Source organism: Diplotaxodon limnothrissa, linkage group LG6 (assembly GCF_057381915.1).
Source record: "Diplotaxodon limnothrissa isolate DT_005_m linkage group LG6, D_limnothrissa_male_GT1.1, whole genome shotgun sequence".
Taxonomy (NCBI): Eukaryota; Metazoa; Chordata; class Actinopteri; order Cichliformes; family Cichlidae; genus Diplotaxodon; species Diplotaxodon limnothrissa.
The window spans coordinates 40,719,111-40,737,536 of NC_140601.1; the positions used below are offsets into that span (position 1 = coordinate 40,719,111).

At 40.6% G+C, this 18,426-nt stretch overlaps 1 protein-coding gene across 1 annotated transcript; it reads left to right on the forward strand.

Annotated features, from left to right (window-relative positions):
• The first annotated feature begins 15,334 nt into the window (after nt 1-15,334).
• Nucleotides 15,335-16,255, forward strand: sp6 (Sp6 transcription factor). Its single transcript, XM_085356451.1, has one exon. The coding sequence runs from the start codon at nt 15,335-15,337 to the stop codon at nt 16,253-16,255; it is 921 nt and encodes a 306-aa protein (XP_085212577.1).
• Nucleotides 16,256-18,426: the final 2,171 nt, after the last annotated feature.

The window sequence follows — 18,426 nt, forward strand, 5'->3', positions numbered from 1 at the left end:
TGAGGGGTGTTAAGGGACGGAAACAGCTGGTGAGAAGCCCAGAGCATATTAATCTGACGGGGGAGACAGGATGGCAGCAAAAGAGGACGTCTAATAAAACATGGTATTAAAGGTGTGTGTGTGTATGTGTCTGTGTGTCTTCCTGGAGGATTACTGGTGAGTTATTGCAAAAAAAAGTTGGGTGTCTGTGTCCATGCGGCTACTACACATTTAAAAACTTTCTGCATCCTGCATTCAATCTGAGAGCATTTTTGGGGGCCGTGCGCTCAGTTTAAAGCTGTTAGGAAATCTGTGATTATCTCAGCCGATAAATCCAGCAAGGGAATTTTTAACAACATTTTTACAACCCTTCGCACACAGCACACACACAAAAAAGGGGGTTTTGAAAATTAGATAAAATAAAGCAATCCAAATTTTCTCTGAGCAATTAAAGTTCCGGTTAAAAGGCAGAGGTGGAAGATGGGAGGGGAAGCTGGGCGGCATCAGTCGCACAGACAGTAATGACGGCGCCACTGCTGTTTAACAATCAAAGATGGGAGGCGGGGGCTCGCGAGGAAGTCTGTCCTTGAAAAATACAGGTGTTTGGTACAATCAAAGCTCAGCTTGCAGAAATGACTGGGTTTGAAGTTGAAAGGGGAGGCAGGAGGGGGGGGGGGGGGGGGGGGGGGCCGTGGTGGTGAGTGAGTCCATGCATGAGAAAAAAAAGTGAGTCAGAAGACAACTGTGGGCTGGTCTCTCCTCTGGGATTTTGAATAATTAACAAGGATGAGGAAGTTGACTACTAGGTGCTTACTGTTTACTTTGCTTGGATTTTTTGTTGCATGTGGAGGGGAAGTGAGGCTTTAGCTGGCCTAGCTCTCTGGAGGCTGGCGTGTTCGCAGGAGGATTTGTCTGAGACACGAGTGTGGTTCCCGTGGGACTAGAGGCAAGTCAATCAAGCCACAGGCCAGTAAATCGGAATCAGAACCAGCTTAATATTGTGGAAATTCTGTATACAAAACACGTGTTCTTTAAGGAAAGTCCCACACTGAAATAAACTCACACACTAACTGCGAGCCCCAAAATTCCAAGACTGCTGTCTCATGTAAACTGCTTTGACCTTCAGAAAGCTCACAAAACTAGTTCCTGCCTAATTACTGTAATTAGAAATACAATAGATGCTAACAAGCAAGAAACAGAATGTTGATACGGTAAAATAGTTATAACACACATAGTAAGAACCACTTACAGACATAAAGAAACTGTTTTTTTAGTACAGCGTATGTGTTAGATACTACAAACTCCAACATGCAAAAATGACAGTCTGTGGGGATTACCTTCTTTATTTAAACCTCCTCTAAGCCCGAGGCTATTTTTTAGAGTTCCCACATGAAAAAAGGAAAAAAAAACATTCCCAAATTGAGGCTCCACAACTGTGAGGCCAAATTTGAAATCTCTGGCTTTAAGGATAACAGAGAGTTCAGAGAAACATAAAAAGACTAAATGACTGTATTAAAAATTTATATTTTTGTAACATAATCTACCTCCACCAGTCAAAACTCACAAACAGGGGTTCTTGAGCGTATCTCTGCCAGATTTGATGCAATTGTCAAAAAACACCCTGATTTAAATCAAAAGTCTCACATTTTATAGTTAAAATAAAACTGTAACACTTTTTTTATTTACATAAACTATAAAGAAAAAAAACTAAACAAGCCCATTCAAGCAAACCACAGCATGATTAGATTAACTGTGTATAAAACTGCATCTCTGTTGGACACAAGCTCAGAGACTTTTACATCCGTTTTCTTCCACTTAGTTGAGTTTTGGCTGGAGCCTATCCCAGCCGCCACAGAGCGAGAGGCAGGGTACATCCAGGACAGGTCGCCAATCTATCACAGGGCTAAGACAGAGACAGACGACCATTCACAGTCATACCCAGAGTTCATTTAGAACCACACCTTTGGACTATGAGAGGAACCTCAGTTCCTGGACAGAACCTATGTCTAAAACACAAAACACCACATAGAAAAGAACCAGCCAGTGGATTAAAACCAGGCCATTCTTACTGTGAAGCGATGGTGCTAACTACCGCACCATGAAACCTGAACCATAAAATAACAGCCATGAAATACAGGGTTGTTCTTTTTTCTGACGAAACAATTAAAAATGTGTTAAATATCATTTTACACATATGAGTTATAATTTGAATCAATTTTGCAACATCTGGCATTTTTATGCACAACAACTGCATTAAATATGATCCACTTGGCATGCTAGGGTTAAAGCCAGTCGTCCCAGTCCCAGGCACAGACAAATGAGGAGGATTGAATCAGGATTTTAGCCAAATCACACACGCCAATCATCAAGAAGGAGATTTTCATGCTATGTCAGTCGGGGTCTGGGTTAACAATGACCTCCACTGATTGTGTCGACAACAGAGTGCAGTGGAAACTGTGCTACTGTTGGTGAAAAGCCAAATATGAGGAAATGGGGAACGCATAGCTAGGCAGCATCGGTTGGCAGTCTGTAGGATGACTTTTAAAATCAAGAAGAGGAAACAAGTGAAGAGTCAGTAGACTTGGTGAAATCAGGAAGTTTAGAAAAGTATTCAAAAGACAAGATTAGCAAAGAAAATGTGGGATAATCAGGGAGAGAAAGAAAATGACTAGGCAGCAAGATTGAGCTGCCTAGTCATTGTGCAGCAGGTTAGGGTGATTAAGGACAGAGATGGAAAGGTACTAATGACTTAAGAGAGTCTGCAGAGAAGATGGAAGGAGTACATCGAAGAGTTCATGAATGAAGAGAATGAGAGTGAGGAGAATAGACAGAGGAGAGTTAGTGAATCAATACGTGGAGGAAGTGAGGGTAGCTGTGAAGAGGATGAAGAGTGGAAAGGCATGTGGTCCGGGCGGCATACCTGTGGAGTTATGGAGATGACCAGATGGCCAGATGGTTTGATACAATCTCAGAGAGTGAGAGGGGCACCCGAGGAATGAACAAGGGTCATGTGCAAAACTGCAGGAACTACAGAAGGATAACGCTGATGAGCCATAACATGAAGACATGTGACAGAGTTGTTGAAGCTAGGTTATGAGAAGAGGTGACCATCAGCGACCAGCAGTACAGCTTCATGCTGAGAAAGAGCACAACAGATGTGCCGCTTTCTTTGAGAGTGTTGATGGAGAAGGTCAGAAGGCGCTTCACTGTGTCTTTGAGGATCTACAGAAAGCATATAGGATGCCAAGAGAGGATCTGTGGTACAGCATGAAGAAGTCAGGACTGGCAGAGAAGTATGCGCGGGTGGTGCAGGACATGTAGCAGGTGGAAAAGAGCCTGGAGAGAAGAGGAATGAACCTCGGTAAAAGCAAGACGGAATACATGTTCGTGAATGAGAGGGAGACAAGTGTAACAGTGAAGTAGCGGGAAACAGAGGTAGTGAAGGCAGTGGAGTGTAAATACCCATGCACAAAGGAGGTGAAGAAGAGCATGCAGGCAGGTGGAGATGAGTGTGGGGGGTAATTTGTGATAGAAGGATGGGAGCGAGAGTGAAAGGGAAGGTTTACAAGTATGGATTGAAGAGGGTGGCACTGATGAAAAGACAAGCGGTCGAGCTGAAAATGTTCAGGTTTTAACTGGGAGTGAGCAGGACGGACAGAATTAGAAATGAGTACATTAGCAGGACAGCTCGGGCTCAGGAAGACAAAGTTAGAGAGATAAGGCTGAGATGATTTGAGGAAGAGGAATAGTGGATATATTCATGGATGTGAAGGAGGGTTGATGTGACGTAGAGTGATGCTGGGGACAGAGCTGGAGGACGATCATTTGCTATGGTGGTCCCTACGGGGGGCATTCGAAAGAAGAAGAAGAAGATGTAGAAAGTGTGATGTGGTTGGTCTTTATCTGACGCGTCAAAGGTGCAGCAGTGGCTCAGAAACTCAGTAATAAAGTAAAACATCAACACTGGAGGCAAAGCTTCCTTTCAAGAATGTTTAAGTAACCAAAAATATATTCATGTACACACAGCATAAAGTCACACACATATACATAAAAATAAAAAGATAAAAAATATGTAAGCAGTGACAGAAATAAAAACTGTCAAACAAGCTATCCAAACACGTTTAAATCATTAGGAGAATTTGTAAGCCCCCGCTCGAAATCTCTCTGTAATTAAATGTTATTAAGCAGTCTCTTTCTAATTGTGCTGCATTGTATTCATGAGGAAATATGCTTGACTATTTAAAGATGTCGGTAAACACCATTTAGGCGTGGTGTGTGGTCTTCAGTTTAGTGGCCTGATTTCTTCTGTGAGCGTAAAGGATACTGAAAAAAATCTGCAATATTATCCACATTTTAATAAAGATTTATCAAAGCAGGTTTGAGATGTTGCACTTGTCCCTGAAGTTACATCAAAATAAAACACGTTCAGATAAAAAAACTTGTGTTAAAATAAGAACACTGAGGGGGAAAAGCCCCTGATCTTTAAAGCTTCGAAATGTGCTTAAATCTAACAAGCTGTGTCCTGAATCAAGATGTTCTCAGTATTAGTCAACCACTCTGTGCTTCAAATCCACGCCGTGCTTTCGAGCTCAGCGTTTGTAGAGCGCCATTCTAGAGAAAAAGGGAGCAGAGAGGGTAGGAAGTCACTTCCCGCCGGCCTGTCTGTGGTCTGTGTTTGTCAGTTGATTTGAAGCTGCTCCACCAACATGCTGTGACAGGAAAGGAATTAACTCAGAGAGGAGACAAAATTTAAAATAACACCTCAAAGGCAGAAGATGTTAAAAACTATTAAATGTGTGATGCATGTTCAAAGCCACAGACTGAACTTTGACATGTTACAAGAAATGCAACATTTAGCGTGTTCTTTAAAGCTTTTGTTTGAGTTTAATCAGCATGTTAAAGAGAGACAGAAAAGAGCTTTCAAGTAGATCTGTGCAGTTCCCATGTTTTAGTCTGAGCCAAACCAGCTTTAGCAGGGTGACCTGATCCCGCCTGGCCAAACATGAAGCAACGAGCAAGTGGGTCTGAAACAATGTGCGACGCAATAAAGACAGAGAGTCCTTATAAAGAAAAACCTCCACTAACAAACGGGAAATGAAGTGATTTTTAGTATTAAAAGGCACATTTTCTCATACATTCATACAGAGTCTGTTTTTATGTATTTCTGCTTCACATCCACACACAGTTAAGCAGTTAAACCTGAGTACCTGCAGACAACATGCAAACTCCATTTCATGTTCTGCATGACTATAAAGTGTGTAAGTATGTATCATGTGTATCGCTCGCGGTTTAGATTCAGCGTTTTTCTTTAACATTTGGTTTCATTTGTATACATCAGAACTGCGTGGTTAGGTTTAGCTTTAATTATTCTTAAAGTATGATGCGTCAGGAGTGACAGCGGCCTCGCTTTTCTTGATGATTGTGTGTGTCACCGTGACGTAGGTGTCAGTATTTGATGCCCTGGGAATTATTAAGCAAATCTTACTCATTTTTCCTGCCTTGACCGTCGTGCGTCTCTTTATCAGTCAGAGCTCACTTCACCTACTCCGGGTGAGTCTGCTGCCCAGAATTTAAAATGTATAGAAAAATATGACCATACAACTCCAGTATGTTCACATTTACACTGAATGTCTGTTAAATCCTGTACAGATTATAAACTCTTACAAACCACTTTTAAAGCGTTACTTGGCCTCAGTCAGTGGAGGATTTAACCCCATGCATGTTTGGGTCTATGATGACCAGTCTTTGCTTTTGTTTCCCCAACTGTGAATCATAACATTAGATGAAATTTATTGTCTTTAAAATCTCTTTTTATTCTTTTATTGCCTTAATTTTTACTTGTAGCAGGTTTTTGTTTATATTTGACTTCTTTATTCCTCATTATTTGTTTATTCACTTTATCATTTCTGCTTTTCTATAATTTAGTTTTTTTTTATTTTGATGTTGTAATATATCTTCTTTTTTTGTAAAAGAACATTTTAACAGTGTTTAGAAACTGCTATCAGTTTATTGCTGTTATCAATGTTTTTTTAATTACAAAACTCATCACACATGCTTCCAGTTGTAATTTTTTTGTCCAGTTGAACTGACAGAGAAAAACTAAAATACTGATTTGTTACACGTAATAATTATAACCACATTTATTATTCTTAATTAACTGTATCATTTATTAACTGTTGTTATCATAATATATTTATAATTTTTTGATATTTTGATATAAACACATAAATAAAAACAATGGAGGTTTTTAGGTTTGGACCTCAGGAGGACAGATCTATTTATTTGAATTAATTTCTGTAAAAAATAAAGACAACAAAGACAGATTTCATGCTTTAATGTTTTTTTGAAAACTACGACCAGTCAGTCTATAAGGAAGATTTTAAAATAAAGGTGTTTTTCTGGCACTAACAGGGCATTTGGGGAAGGGGATGGTTACATAAACCATTCCCTTAGAGTCTGTCTAAGCTGACTTTACAGAAATGTGTTTAGTTTATTTCTTATTTCAACCACAAAAAAAATCTATGCTTTAATTTTTAAAAATAATTTATTAAAATGCATGTGATTGTCCTTGGAGAGAAAATCAAAAGCAAAGACTCAAAATATTTTGGATGCAGGAGAAAAAGTCTGTGTGTGATTGCCCTACGTGTCACGAGTATCTGCAGTCACAGGATTCGTGAGCTCATCTGTCTGACTGAAAGGCTGCAGTCCGACAGTAAACCCAGTTCTGTTTTAAACAGATTGTGACTTCAGACATCAAAGCAATTAAGATAAACTGTGGTACATGTGTTTGATATTTGTGTCAAGTAACAAACTGTCAGCAAATTTTGAATGCTTTTGCAGATTATTATCAAAGAAGAACAAAGCTTCTGCAGGAGGGCAATGAAAGACCTGGTAGAAGATATAAAGTGGACCTGGAGCTAAGCTTATTAGTCCATATATACATTTCTATATGTTTCTCTGTGTAATTTCTTACAACACATCAATGTTAAGAAGGAAATGCACATAACATTTTAGTACAGATGCAGACATACATAAATCTACTTTATTTACAAGCATCGTTTTTTGTATCTAAATAAATTAGATCACTACAATTATTTTTTCAAGGCTTAACAACTGAGTATATGTAGCATTAACTAAGAATCGATTTATTTAGTTAGTTCTGTTTTTCTATACGTGCATACTAATGAAACAAACCTAAACAAATTAAAAACTGTTCTTAAAGAGTTAATGTTTTCAGTGTGGAGATTGTTTCACAGTCTTTACTGTTTTTTTAAAGATATTATTTTTGGTGGCAGATACTTTTGCATTGTTCATATTATGGAAATGCAGCTGTTAGAGAAACAAATCTGTAGGTGAGTAAGAAGTCGAAATGTAAGAATATAGTTTTGTCTTTTAACATTAAACACTGGGGTAGCAACACAAAGTGAAAACAGCTGATCACAAGCATAACATTTCTGCAAACTCCATTAAGGTCAATGCAAAAAAGAGCACAAAAGCAGTATATATTATATATATAGTAGTATATATCATCAGAGCATCATTGGTAATACATTATCGTGTATAGCTGATTCATCAGGGGCCAGTTTATGTTTCTATGTGTCTGTCTCTTGGTGGTCTGACTGATCTGTAGCTGCATAATCCCACTGAAGTAATCAGAGAATAAAAACTGCAGTATTTCCTCTTAACTGTTTTGGAGGATGTATTAATACGCTGATGAGTAAATTGACTTGTATCCCACCACTGCAGCTCTGACAGGCTGTTCCACTGATCCCCTGTTTTCCTAAAGCGAGTCGTTTCCTCACCTCCAGCCGCCGAGAGCACATCTTCAAAGGGAGGGGTGTGGGGGGGCAGAGACGGAGCACCGGCAGGAGGGGGCGGAGCCTGGAGGGGCTCAAGACGCGCAGCCTATCATAGACTGTGTCACAACTGAGAATGCTGCTTACCTGTGCGCCAAAACTCTGACAGCCTTTCGCCTCACCTGGACCGTCTGCGATGGAGAAAAGCAGATGAAATATGATGAGGATTTTACTTTTCTGCGCGCATTTTTCCAACAAGGGCAAGAGCAGCGGAGCAGAGCCGAGACAGAGTTTACTTCCAGAAGAAACGCACAGCGGCAGCACCTCTGTAGGGCAGACAGGTAAGGCTGTATTTTAACTTTCTGACATCTGCTGCGACCTCCTGTGTGGTACCGTATGTCTGTTATATACAAAAATCACAATGAAGTGTTTTAAGTCTTCATCAGGCTGATGGAAAGTCTTCCAGGCTTCAAGTTAACTGGAGGGTTTTATTTATAAATTGAAAGTCTCAAAATACAACATGTTAGGTAACGTACGCAGGTTACTTACTGGATAAATTCACGTTATAGAGGCTAACCAGCGACTGGCACTTAATTTTAGGTTATGTATTTAGATTTTGGACAATAAACACCAGTGTTAGAAAATAGAAATTCGAGATTGTTAAATTGTTGTTTTACAGCCGTAATTAGATCAGAATATTTCTGCAGGAAGAAAAAAACAACAAGTTGACCCAGTCTTGTATATTAAATAACTAATGTGATGATGAAATAAAAGCATAAAGTATTTGACCTTAAATTTAAGACCAAGATTTCACTTAATAAATTAGAGGGAAATCAAATCAGACTTTAGTCTAATCTCCGTGCCATGAGTCTGTTTTTCCTATTAGAAAATTATTGCCTAACTAAATAAATGATGATACTGTAAATCCCTAATTTCCTGCAATCCAAACTGGGGGATTTTTAAAAATATATATATATATTTTAAAAAAGTATAAAAGAGTGGAAATTAAGTTATAAAAAAAGTTTTTAAAAAATGAAAGATATCTTTCCACGTGAAGCTTGATTAGAGTTTTTTTTTTTAATTAAATTAGTTTTACTCTGAAAATGCCAACAGTGCTGAGAAATCAGAGCTTCAGATTAAGATCTTTGTTTGATTAAAGCAGCTGAACCACACTGTAGGTAGAGTGTTACTCAGAAGTGTTGATTTGATTTATTTGACATAGATATTGATGTCATGAAGAATGTAATTGGCAGTTTATTGTTGCAAATGATGAAAGTGCTGCTAATTTAAAGTGTTTGATAGACTTATGACTATTTTAATGTAAAACAAAGCGTCATATTTTACTTTACTTTTACTTTACTTTTTACTTTTTTACTTTGTTAAAAGTAAAAACTATTATATCATATACATTTTTTTAAAAGTCCTAAAAAAGGGAGGGGGGGGGGGGGGTGATCTTGAATAATATATTAGTAATTGCACAGTATATGACTACATTTTGCTGGACACTAACTAAGAAGCAGAACAGGTCTGATCTTTTTAAATGATTTAAAATTTCTTTGTCTAATTATTTAAAGTGTATAAAGAGAAGTTTGTGCTGAAGGACAACTTGTGACTGAGAAGATCTGAGAAACAAAACACTTTATAAAGTTTGTCAAAATCACCAAAAATAAAGTACCTTGTCGCTTCTAGTAGAGCGACCAATTCTAAAACCTCGGTGGAGTCACTGTGAAACAGATTTTTGATTGAAAGTACCAACAACAAAAAAAGTGTTGCAGGAAATTAATTTTACGCAACTGAGTATGAATCAGTGTCTCACATGTAAAGCTGTCACTCATATCTAAAGCATCTCTGTGATTAATAACACAGTTAAAGTGCAGAGGGAGAGATTAGCAGCCCCCACATCTCAAGCTTTGCTCACCGCACAACTTGATCCTTCGCCCAGGTGTGCAAATCGTCTCGGACTACGGTCGCTGCATCATTGTTTTCACATCTATTTGTAGTGATGGGGAACATTCGCTCACGTACGGCCACTCTGCAAAGTTCAAAACATCTGGTGTTGAGAGAAATGTGTTTGAAGCTCATTTTTTATTCACCCTTCTGACAACAGCCATGACTCCTGCACAAAGGTGGTCTCCTCTCTACCCACGATGTATTTAAACAGGTTAAAACAAACTTCTTCTAAATGTCATTTGACACTGAGCTTGTCTTTCTGGAGTGCCAGGATGTTGTTGTACATCTGGACTGCAGTTAAACTGGACCACTGCTCAGGCCACTACACGAGATTTTAATGTTTGTTTCAACATTGTTTTCTACTAATGGCAAATGTTTTTCTCACATCTGGTCACTCTACAGAGTTCAGAATGTTTTATTTTGAAGTTTGCCATTTATATATTCTCTGCCATAAACATGCACTCCACTCTGCATGTCATGCACTTCTTGCAGGTTAAACCAAACTCCTTGTGAGTGTCAGCGTTACCGTTTTAACTGTGTGGTTCTACGTCTCTGATGAGATGGGAAAGCAGACGGATGGTTGTTAAACTGGATGTGTAAATGCCATCGGGTACTGGAGAAGTCAAACTTTTGTCCCTAAAAGAGTTTTTAACTTTTGTTCTGCAGCTGAACAGCACAAAGTTTAGAAACGTTTAATTTTGATAGACACGTGTTTGAATCATATATTTTATTCCGTCTTCTGAAAACAGATGTGACTCCTGCCACAAATCTGAGCTCCTCTCCATTTATAATGCACCTCATGCAGGTTCAAACAGACTGCTCTAAAAGCCCTCGCACTGAAACTGGTCTTTTTGGAGTATAGACGATGTAACTGTTTGTTCTATATCTCGGATAATATGGGACAACAGATTAAAAGGGACAGCAGATCTTCCACAGGTCTGGAGTCAGACTTTGGACTTTTAATTGTTCGTTTTAACATCTTCTGTGGGCTAAATGCTATTTGACCCACAGTGGAAACAGAATGGCTATTTTACCTGTTTTATCCCCGTGTGGGAGATGAGATGATGGACTTTAAATTTCCAGATTTTTGGTCTAACAGTGTAAACAACAAGATAGTCCGTCAGTCTAGGGGACCTGTAATCTATGGAAGAAGACAGTTTGCAAGGCCCACCACATCTTTTACATGTCTGGAGTCAGACTGTGATCATTACAGGACTTTTTAATGTTTGCTTTAATGCCTTTTGTAAGCATGGCAATCCTTTTCTCACATATCCGCTATAACTGTTTGAAACACATGACATGACCTCCACTCAGACCTCCATTCCCAAACTAGTCTTTTTGGAGTACTAACATTACTGTTTTTACAACTTTATTCTTAAATGTGACAACAGACTTATAGTTAAACCAGGCCTGATGAAAACGTCCAAGATTTGTTGATTCTCAGTTACATTTTCTGAGTAGAAACAATTAGAGAAGCGCTTTCACGCTTTACTCATTTAATTTTGAAAATCACCAGCTGATGGACTAACAGTAGCGAGTTCTGTCTTTCTCGTCACTGCTTCAATCTGCCTCTTGTTTCTCAGTGGCAGGCTCGTAAATTGCGGCTCTGCTGAGTCTTGGTCAGACAGGTTTTATGACCAGAACTCTGTCATTGCTCTGAACCATCCTCCCCCGGGGGCCTCCTCTCACTCCCTCCCCATGCCAGCTGTTCCTCTTAGGAGCCTGCAGTGCTTCCAGCACTTTAGCAAAGAGCTTGATTTGTTTATGTCAGTAAGAGCAGTTTCGTGGAGGGACTGTGCCGCTGTGCCGCCATGTCACATTCTCAAAAAATTACAGAGCAGTATGTATCTCTGGCTCCAGGCTGACAGGAACTAAATCAGCTGGACTTTTTAAGACAGACGTTTCATGTGGGAATTCCAAACTAATTGCTTTACGATTTCATTGAGACAAGAAAACATCTCTGAGTGGCTTTGGGTGAGCTTTTGAGAAGGAAATGTAGTATGCATGGTTTGACTGTAGTGCTCCAACGTTCAGGATGCACCACACACGCAAAAAACGTGCAGAAAAGACAAGCAAAGGAAAAGGTCTAAAACGGTCTTTTTTGCTCATTGAAAAAATGTCTCTTTATCACTTTTGATATATATTTGTGGATGTTTATTTATAAAATGAATTTTAGCAATGATAAAGAATCTTTAAAAAAAATGTTCTGGATAGGGTTTTGTATCCAGATCAACTCCAAAAACAAATTCCTCTGAACTCAGGCTGAAAATTGTCATACTAACTTGTAATCCTGCTAACACACAATCTGAACCAATCACACGGAGTCTTTAGTAGAGTTAAAAAGTGCAGAAATAAGAAATCATACATAAAAATAAAGAAAAGAGAAAAGAAAAGTAAGGACTCAATCACACTTTACCTTTACCTGCACTCTGGAACAGCTACCTAACCCACCTGTCGAAAAAATTCATTTGCAGGTGTCTAAACGCTTAATAATTTAGACTTTACTCTGGACTATTTGAAGCGTACGATGCAGCCTGTTACCAGCATTCACAGCTGTGTCAGTGCAAGTGTAGTTACATCTACATCAGGTTACAGCTACGGCTATGAAATAAGTTATAGCTTAGTGTTTCAGTAGAGTTTGCAGTTATGACGTACCTACAGAAAAAATCCACTATAATGCTGAGTAAATAAAATAAAAGTAAATAATATAAAAGATTTCACATAAAATATAATGAATACAAATATTTGGTAACATCTAAAAAATACCATGTAAGTGTGACTGAAATATCTACTATGATGTACGACTCAACTTCTAACCACTGAAGCATCCTCGGTGGTTGAAATTAGGTCAAATTCAGATCTTCGTAAGAGCCAGAAAAGATGACTTTTAAACCAAATTTAGATGTAAAGTGACGTCTTTTTAAAGCAGGGGTAGGGAACTCCAGGCCTCAAGTGCCGGTGTCCTGCAGGTTTTAGATATCACCCTGGGTCAACTCACCTGAATGATTAATGATTAGTTCATTACCAAACCTCTGGAGAAATCCAAGACATGTTGAGGAGGTAATTTAGCCATTTAAATCATATCAGCTGTGTTGGATCGAGGACACGTCTAAAACCTGTGGGACACTGGCCCTTGAGGCCTGGAGTTCCCCCACCTCTGTTTTAAAGGCTAAAAAAATCACAAAATAAGAAAATCACAGTCACAGAATAATGTATGTGGAGGAGTAACTCAGGGGATACTTCACTGTCGGCAAGCCCAGCTTCACCTACTTGCTACATCTGATGCCAGTTCGACCTGCTGCTAATTGATCTGCGCATCAGACTGGATGTCCATGAAGCTCGTGTTTTCACACAACCTGTCAGATATCACCAAATGATCTCCAGACTGCCATACCAGCCTCTACAGCTTCAGACTACTTTATTGTTTCCTGCTGTAAAGATAATTACAGATGTTCATGGTTGAGTTGAGGTGCGGGGGTTAGTGGAAGTCAACAAGATCATCTTGGGCCAAGGACAAACCTCACAGGCTGGTAGCTTCTTGTCAAAGCTTCCACAGACTTGTCCACCTTTAACAAGCTTTGTGTCACCTGGAAATCTGAGCCCATCCCACTGACGCTGCTGCGGTTTGCATTCCTGGAGCGTGTTGGGCGCAGGATGCTATTTCAGCGCGTGTGCCTGTGATTATGGACGTAAAGTAATTGTTCTCATTTTGTCGTCGACTCCCATTCTCAGGCTCATGAATGTCGTCAGTCTGTAACTGTTGATGCTTTCTGCCTCCGGTGTGTAAGGGGCAGGGCGCTTCACGGGTCTCGCCTGGAGAGCTGTTGTTGTAAATCATGTGTGATTCATAAAAAAAACTGGTTCTCCTGTCTGCCAGGTTTCATCTCCAAAACCTCAGAGACGTACAAATAGACCTTGGCCTGCAGCCATACCTCCCTGGAACTTCTTCCTTTACCAAACTGCTCTCCTGTCAACACCCCCCTCCGCTCTCGTCCCTCCCCCCATCTAACCATCATTATCCTCCCCCCAGCGCTGCCTCAGTGCAGGCCGATGATGTTGTTTTCTTTGTACTTGTCTTTGACCGTCCTCCATGGGAAGTACCTGGCAGCGGATGCACGTAGCAGGCCTCTGCCTGGACACGTCCGGCTCCCCCCTCTCCTCCGTCTCCACGGCCATGCAGCGTGAGAACTGCAGTATCCATGGCGACGAAGGGGGTGTGCTTAGGGTTGGTTATTTAAATGTTGTAGACAGGCGGATTTAGGCCTGAACGTCAGCTCTTCAGAGGTTCAGAAACACACATACACACAATATGACAAACAGAAAAATGGTTTCCAACAACTCGGGAATATTCTGAAGGTCAAAGAAATGTTACAGAAGAAGTTACTCTTGCTTTTATTTCCTCCTTAGCGAGCTGTTGAGCTGTTAAGTTTAGCTCAGCTTTAGACTGCAAAACTCTGCAGCCTGACTTCTGATAAAAACCACACGCTCTTCTTACATTACCCGGTTTTGGCCTCCTTGCACTGGTTGCTAATTTAATTTTCAGTCCATTTTAAAATTCTGCTCATGACTTACAAGGCTTTACTTTTTCAAGCGCCTGAGTTTATTGATGAAGTTTTAATTTCTCATTACCCTCTTTGTTCTGCTGGGTTCCCACCACCATCTGGTCAACCAGTCAACCATTACGTTTCATTACATTTTTCCTGGTTGGGCATCCAGGTAAAGGTCTGAGCGTGTCCTGGTAATTTAGCTCTGGACCTGTCTGCTTTTACGTTATCCTAACGTCATCCTTAAGACACAGTTTTACAGACTTCATGTCTCAAACTTTTTTAGAAATAGACTTAAAATAAATCTTAATTTTGTGCTTCCTGTCCGAGCAGAAAAGGTTTTTGGATTGGTTTATTTTTTAACAGAGGTGGGGCTTTTGACCTGATTTGAAAGTGATTAACATATGGAGTCTTTTTTCAAATCCAGATCCAGGAATTTTTGGACAGATTGATTAGAATTGTGTGAAGGAAGAACAATTGTATCCTCGTTGCTCAACAAGTTTTACGTTTGACCTTTTTGTTATTGTTAGAACGTTAAAACAGCAGAAGTTGAATCCTCTCCCAGCTTTTTTGGAGTCAAACCCTATGTTTAGTCAGGTCTCACTCTTTTGGGAACGGCCTGAAAAGGTCAGACTCGGTGGAGCCTGCTGCATCACAATGACGTGTTTTCTATCTGTTTGACACAGGTTGTTTTTTTCCTCTCTGAAGGGCGTCAAAAGCAGCCAGGCTGCTTTTAATAGTGCTTTCAATTTTCTTTAGAAGGCTAAAAGAAAACTCATAAAGATATTTAGTATAGAAATGCTTGATAGGAATGAGAAATGCTCATTCCTGTCAAGCATTTCAATAATAAATGTCTCCATATTTTAGACTTCTCGTTTGTGTCTCCTGAAAAATAAACTTGGTCTCGTTAGTACTTCCATAACAGTCTTCTCTTTCTTTCTGCAGGTTTTTAATGCGTCACCATCCTGTCATGTGGTAATCATCTCAGCGTAACCCAAAAGACACTGAACAACACTTTGAGCAGGTGACCTCATCCACAGATTTGCACCTGCACGAGCTGCTCACATGGCCCACCCATACGAGCCCTGGTTACGGACAGCACCACCTAGTGGCAGCTCAGACGACATGAACATCGCTTCCTGGTGGGACCTTCACAGAGACGTCCAAGCAGGCAGTTGGATAGACCTACAGACGGGTCAAGGTGTGGGCCTGCCTTCAGTGAATCCAGGCGGCTCCATGGGTTTGCAGCCTTCTCTGGGGCCCTATGGCTCTGACCCACAGCTGTGCACCCTACCCCCGGCTCAGCACGCTCCACCCTCGCAACCATCCCATCTCTTCCCCCAGGACGGCTTCAAGATGGAGCCACTGGCCCCTGAAATGCTGCAGCAAGAAACCTTCTCAATGGAGGAACCTCAGGAGACGTCTGTGTCAGCTCGCCCCAAGCCCCAGCGCCGCTCTTCTTCCAGAGGCGGCAGCCAGGCTGTGTGCCGCTGCCCTAATTGCGTCCACGCTGAGCAGATGGGCCAGAGCACTGACGACAGCAGGAGGAAGCATATGCACAATTGCCACATCCCCGGCTGTGGCAAAGCCTACGCCAAGACCTCCCATCTGAAGGCTCACCTGCGCTGGCACAGCGGAGACCGGCCGTTCGTCTGCAACTGGCTGTTCTGTGGCAAGAGGTTCACGCGCTCTGATGAACTGCAGCGACACCTACAGACGCACACTGGAGCCAAGAAGTTCAGCTGCGCATTATGTCCCAGAGTGTTCATGCGCAACGACCACCTGGCCAAGCACATGCGCACCCATGAGTCCCCGCCAGGACAAGGGGAGGACAGGCTAAACGGAGATGGGAGGGGGGATAAGAGCTTTGATGCATCGACACCTCCCCAGTCGTCCGCAAACGTGTCTGACAGCACAGATCCTCCACTGAAGCTGAAGTGTGAGACAGACGCCTCCGTCTCCAGCGTGACGGGGCAGTCAGGCTAGCTGCGCCGCGTTCAGTTAAAGGGTTGCCATCACCTCACAGAGGTGTCATAGTTTCACGATAGATTAGAGAGTAGAAGGAAGGTATGAACACTCTTTCACTGATGAACACTGGATGGAACAAAAAATATGTATGTGTGATCCTGTGAATTTATCACACAAATGTGATAAACCGTGATGCCATGGCACGCTGAAAAGCAGGAATCCTATTGATCTTGTGTGTAAACCTTTCGTCTGTGACTACTAAAGGTGAAAGGTGGCGAAGGAGGCGACGGAGCTGAAGCTGCAGCTTGTTGCTGGACTTCGATTGCTGCTAGCGCTACAGCCACCAGTAGCCCAAGAGACTGACCTGAGTTCATGAGAAGGTGGTTGGGTAACTTGTTTACAATCAGATCAAATGTGTAACTGGAAGAAAAGAGCATTAAGTTTAACAGTTTCAAGGAAAGCAGACAGTAATATTGATATTTTCCTTATGTTCAGACTGTTACCACATGTGTGTGTAGCCTACTGTACTGGAAGAAGATGTAGGTTAGCAGCCATTTGAATGGGTGAAAGTGCAGAAGACCAAAGAGTGTGACAATAATTAAAATGGTCTGTAATTCAAAGGAAATACAACTTTAATGTTGTACTATGGCCAAAATAAGGCTGGTGATAATATAATATAATATAATATAATATAATATAATATAATATAATATAATATAATATAATATAATATAATATAATATAATATAGAAAATTATGCACTACAATGGCTAGTGTTTACCGAAAATACTGTGTTTATGTCACTGCCATAGTGGCACTTATTAACACACAGTAGGAGAATGTGAAGAGGTGTTCCACTGGGAGCGCAACAAAGAAAAAAACTACTACAGTGATGTGAAAAACTCACAAGGACGGAGGCTGAATGGCAGGCGGACGGGAAATGCCGGCTGGTGAAATGAAGCCCGGTTTCTGTCGAGACACGCCGATGAGAGAAGTCACATCTGGCAGCAAGACAAACACAACTCCACAGATCAGCCCTGTCAACACGACAGGCTTGCACAGAGAAATACTCCTTCTGCTACATCTGCCATTTAAGGTTCAAGTTCAAGTTCAAGTTCAACTTTATTGTCACTTCAACCATATACAGTTTAAAAATACACAGTGAGGCGAAACAACGTTCCTCCAGGAACCAAGGTGCTACGGATAGAGCTGATGTTCTTACTTTTTTATGAGTTGTGGCTAAAACACAACCAAACCGTGGCCCCAACATTAAATGGGTCACTGACGACGACTGCTAAGAGGTTAATCCGGAGCCCGATGCAGTCCCGCCGTTTAAAGCTGCATTTAACTGCAGCTTTTGTAACAATGGCTCAAATGTGTAATGTGAAAGAGCTCACTTGATGAGTCACCACTCATTCATCTCATCTGTACTCTATGTTTTAGCATCTTTTAGGTCATTGTTTTGATTTATCTGCTCTCACCTTTACTGTTGTTTCAGCTTCACCCATGAATCATGCTTCCAGCTCACTGCTGCCTCTAAACAGAGAGAGTGAGCAACTCGCTGCAAAACATAAAACTACAAAACTTTATTTTATTTTATTTTAATAAAAGGGAGTCAATATTAAACTCACAATATTCAAGGGACAAAAAATACACTATATGGATAAAAGTACTGGGCCACCTACACATTGCATCTGCAGGAGTAAACTCGTGCCACGAAGCTCCCGATGTACAGTTTTTGTGCTGACGTTAATGCCAAAGGATGTTTGGAGTTACGGACTCACTGGAGCGTTCAGAGTTTTTTTCAGTGTCTGTAAAAGCAGCCTGCCTGTCGTGGTGCTTGATGTTACACAGCTGTGCCAATGCAACTGAAAAAGGTTAAGACGTGCAGCTCAATACTTTTACAAATATAGGGTATAATTCTAAAAATCAAATACAGCTTTAAAATACACCAGCATTTACTGGTTTTCCTGCTACCCCCAAGTGGCCAAAATTAAAATAACACAAAAGAAAATCTTTAAAAAAAACAAAAAAACAAACATTTTTTAAAAGCATAAAGATGGACTTTGCCACCGTGATAAAGTAATGGTTTTGCACTCATTTTTAAGGTGAAATTAGCACCATGTTGTTTTTTGTTTTGTTTTCGTTTTTTTGTTTGTTTGTTTTTTAGCTAGAAGTAACCGTGTATG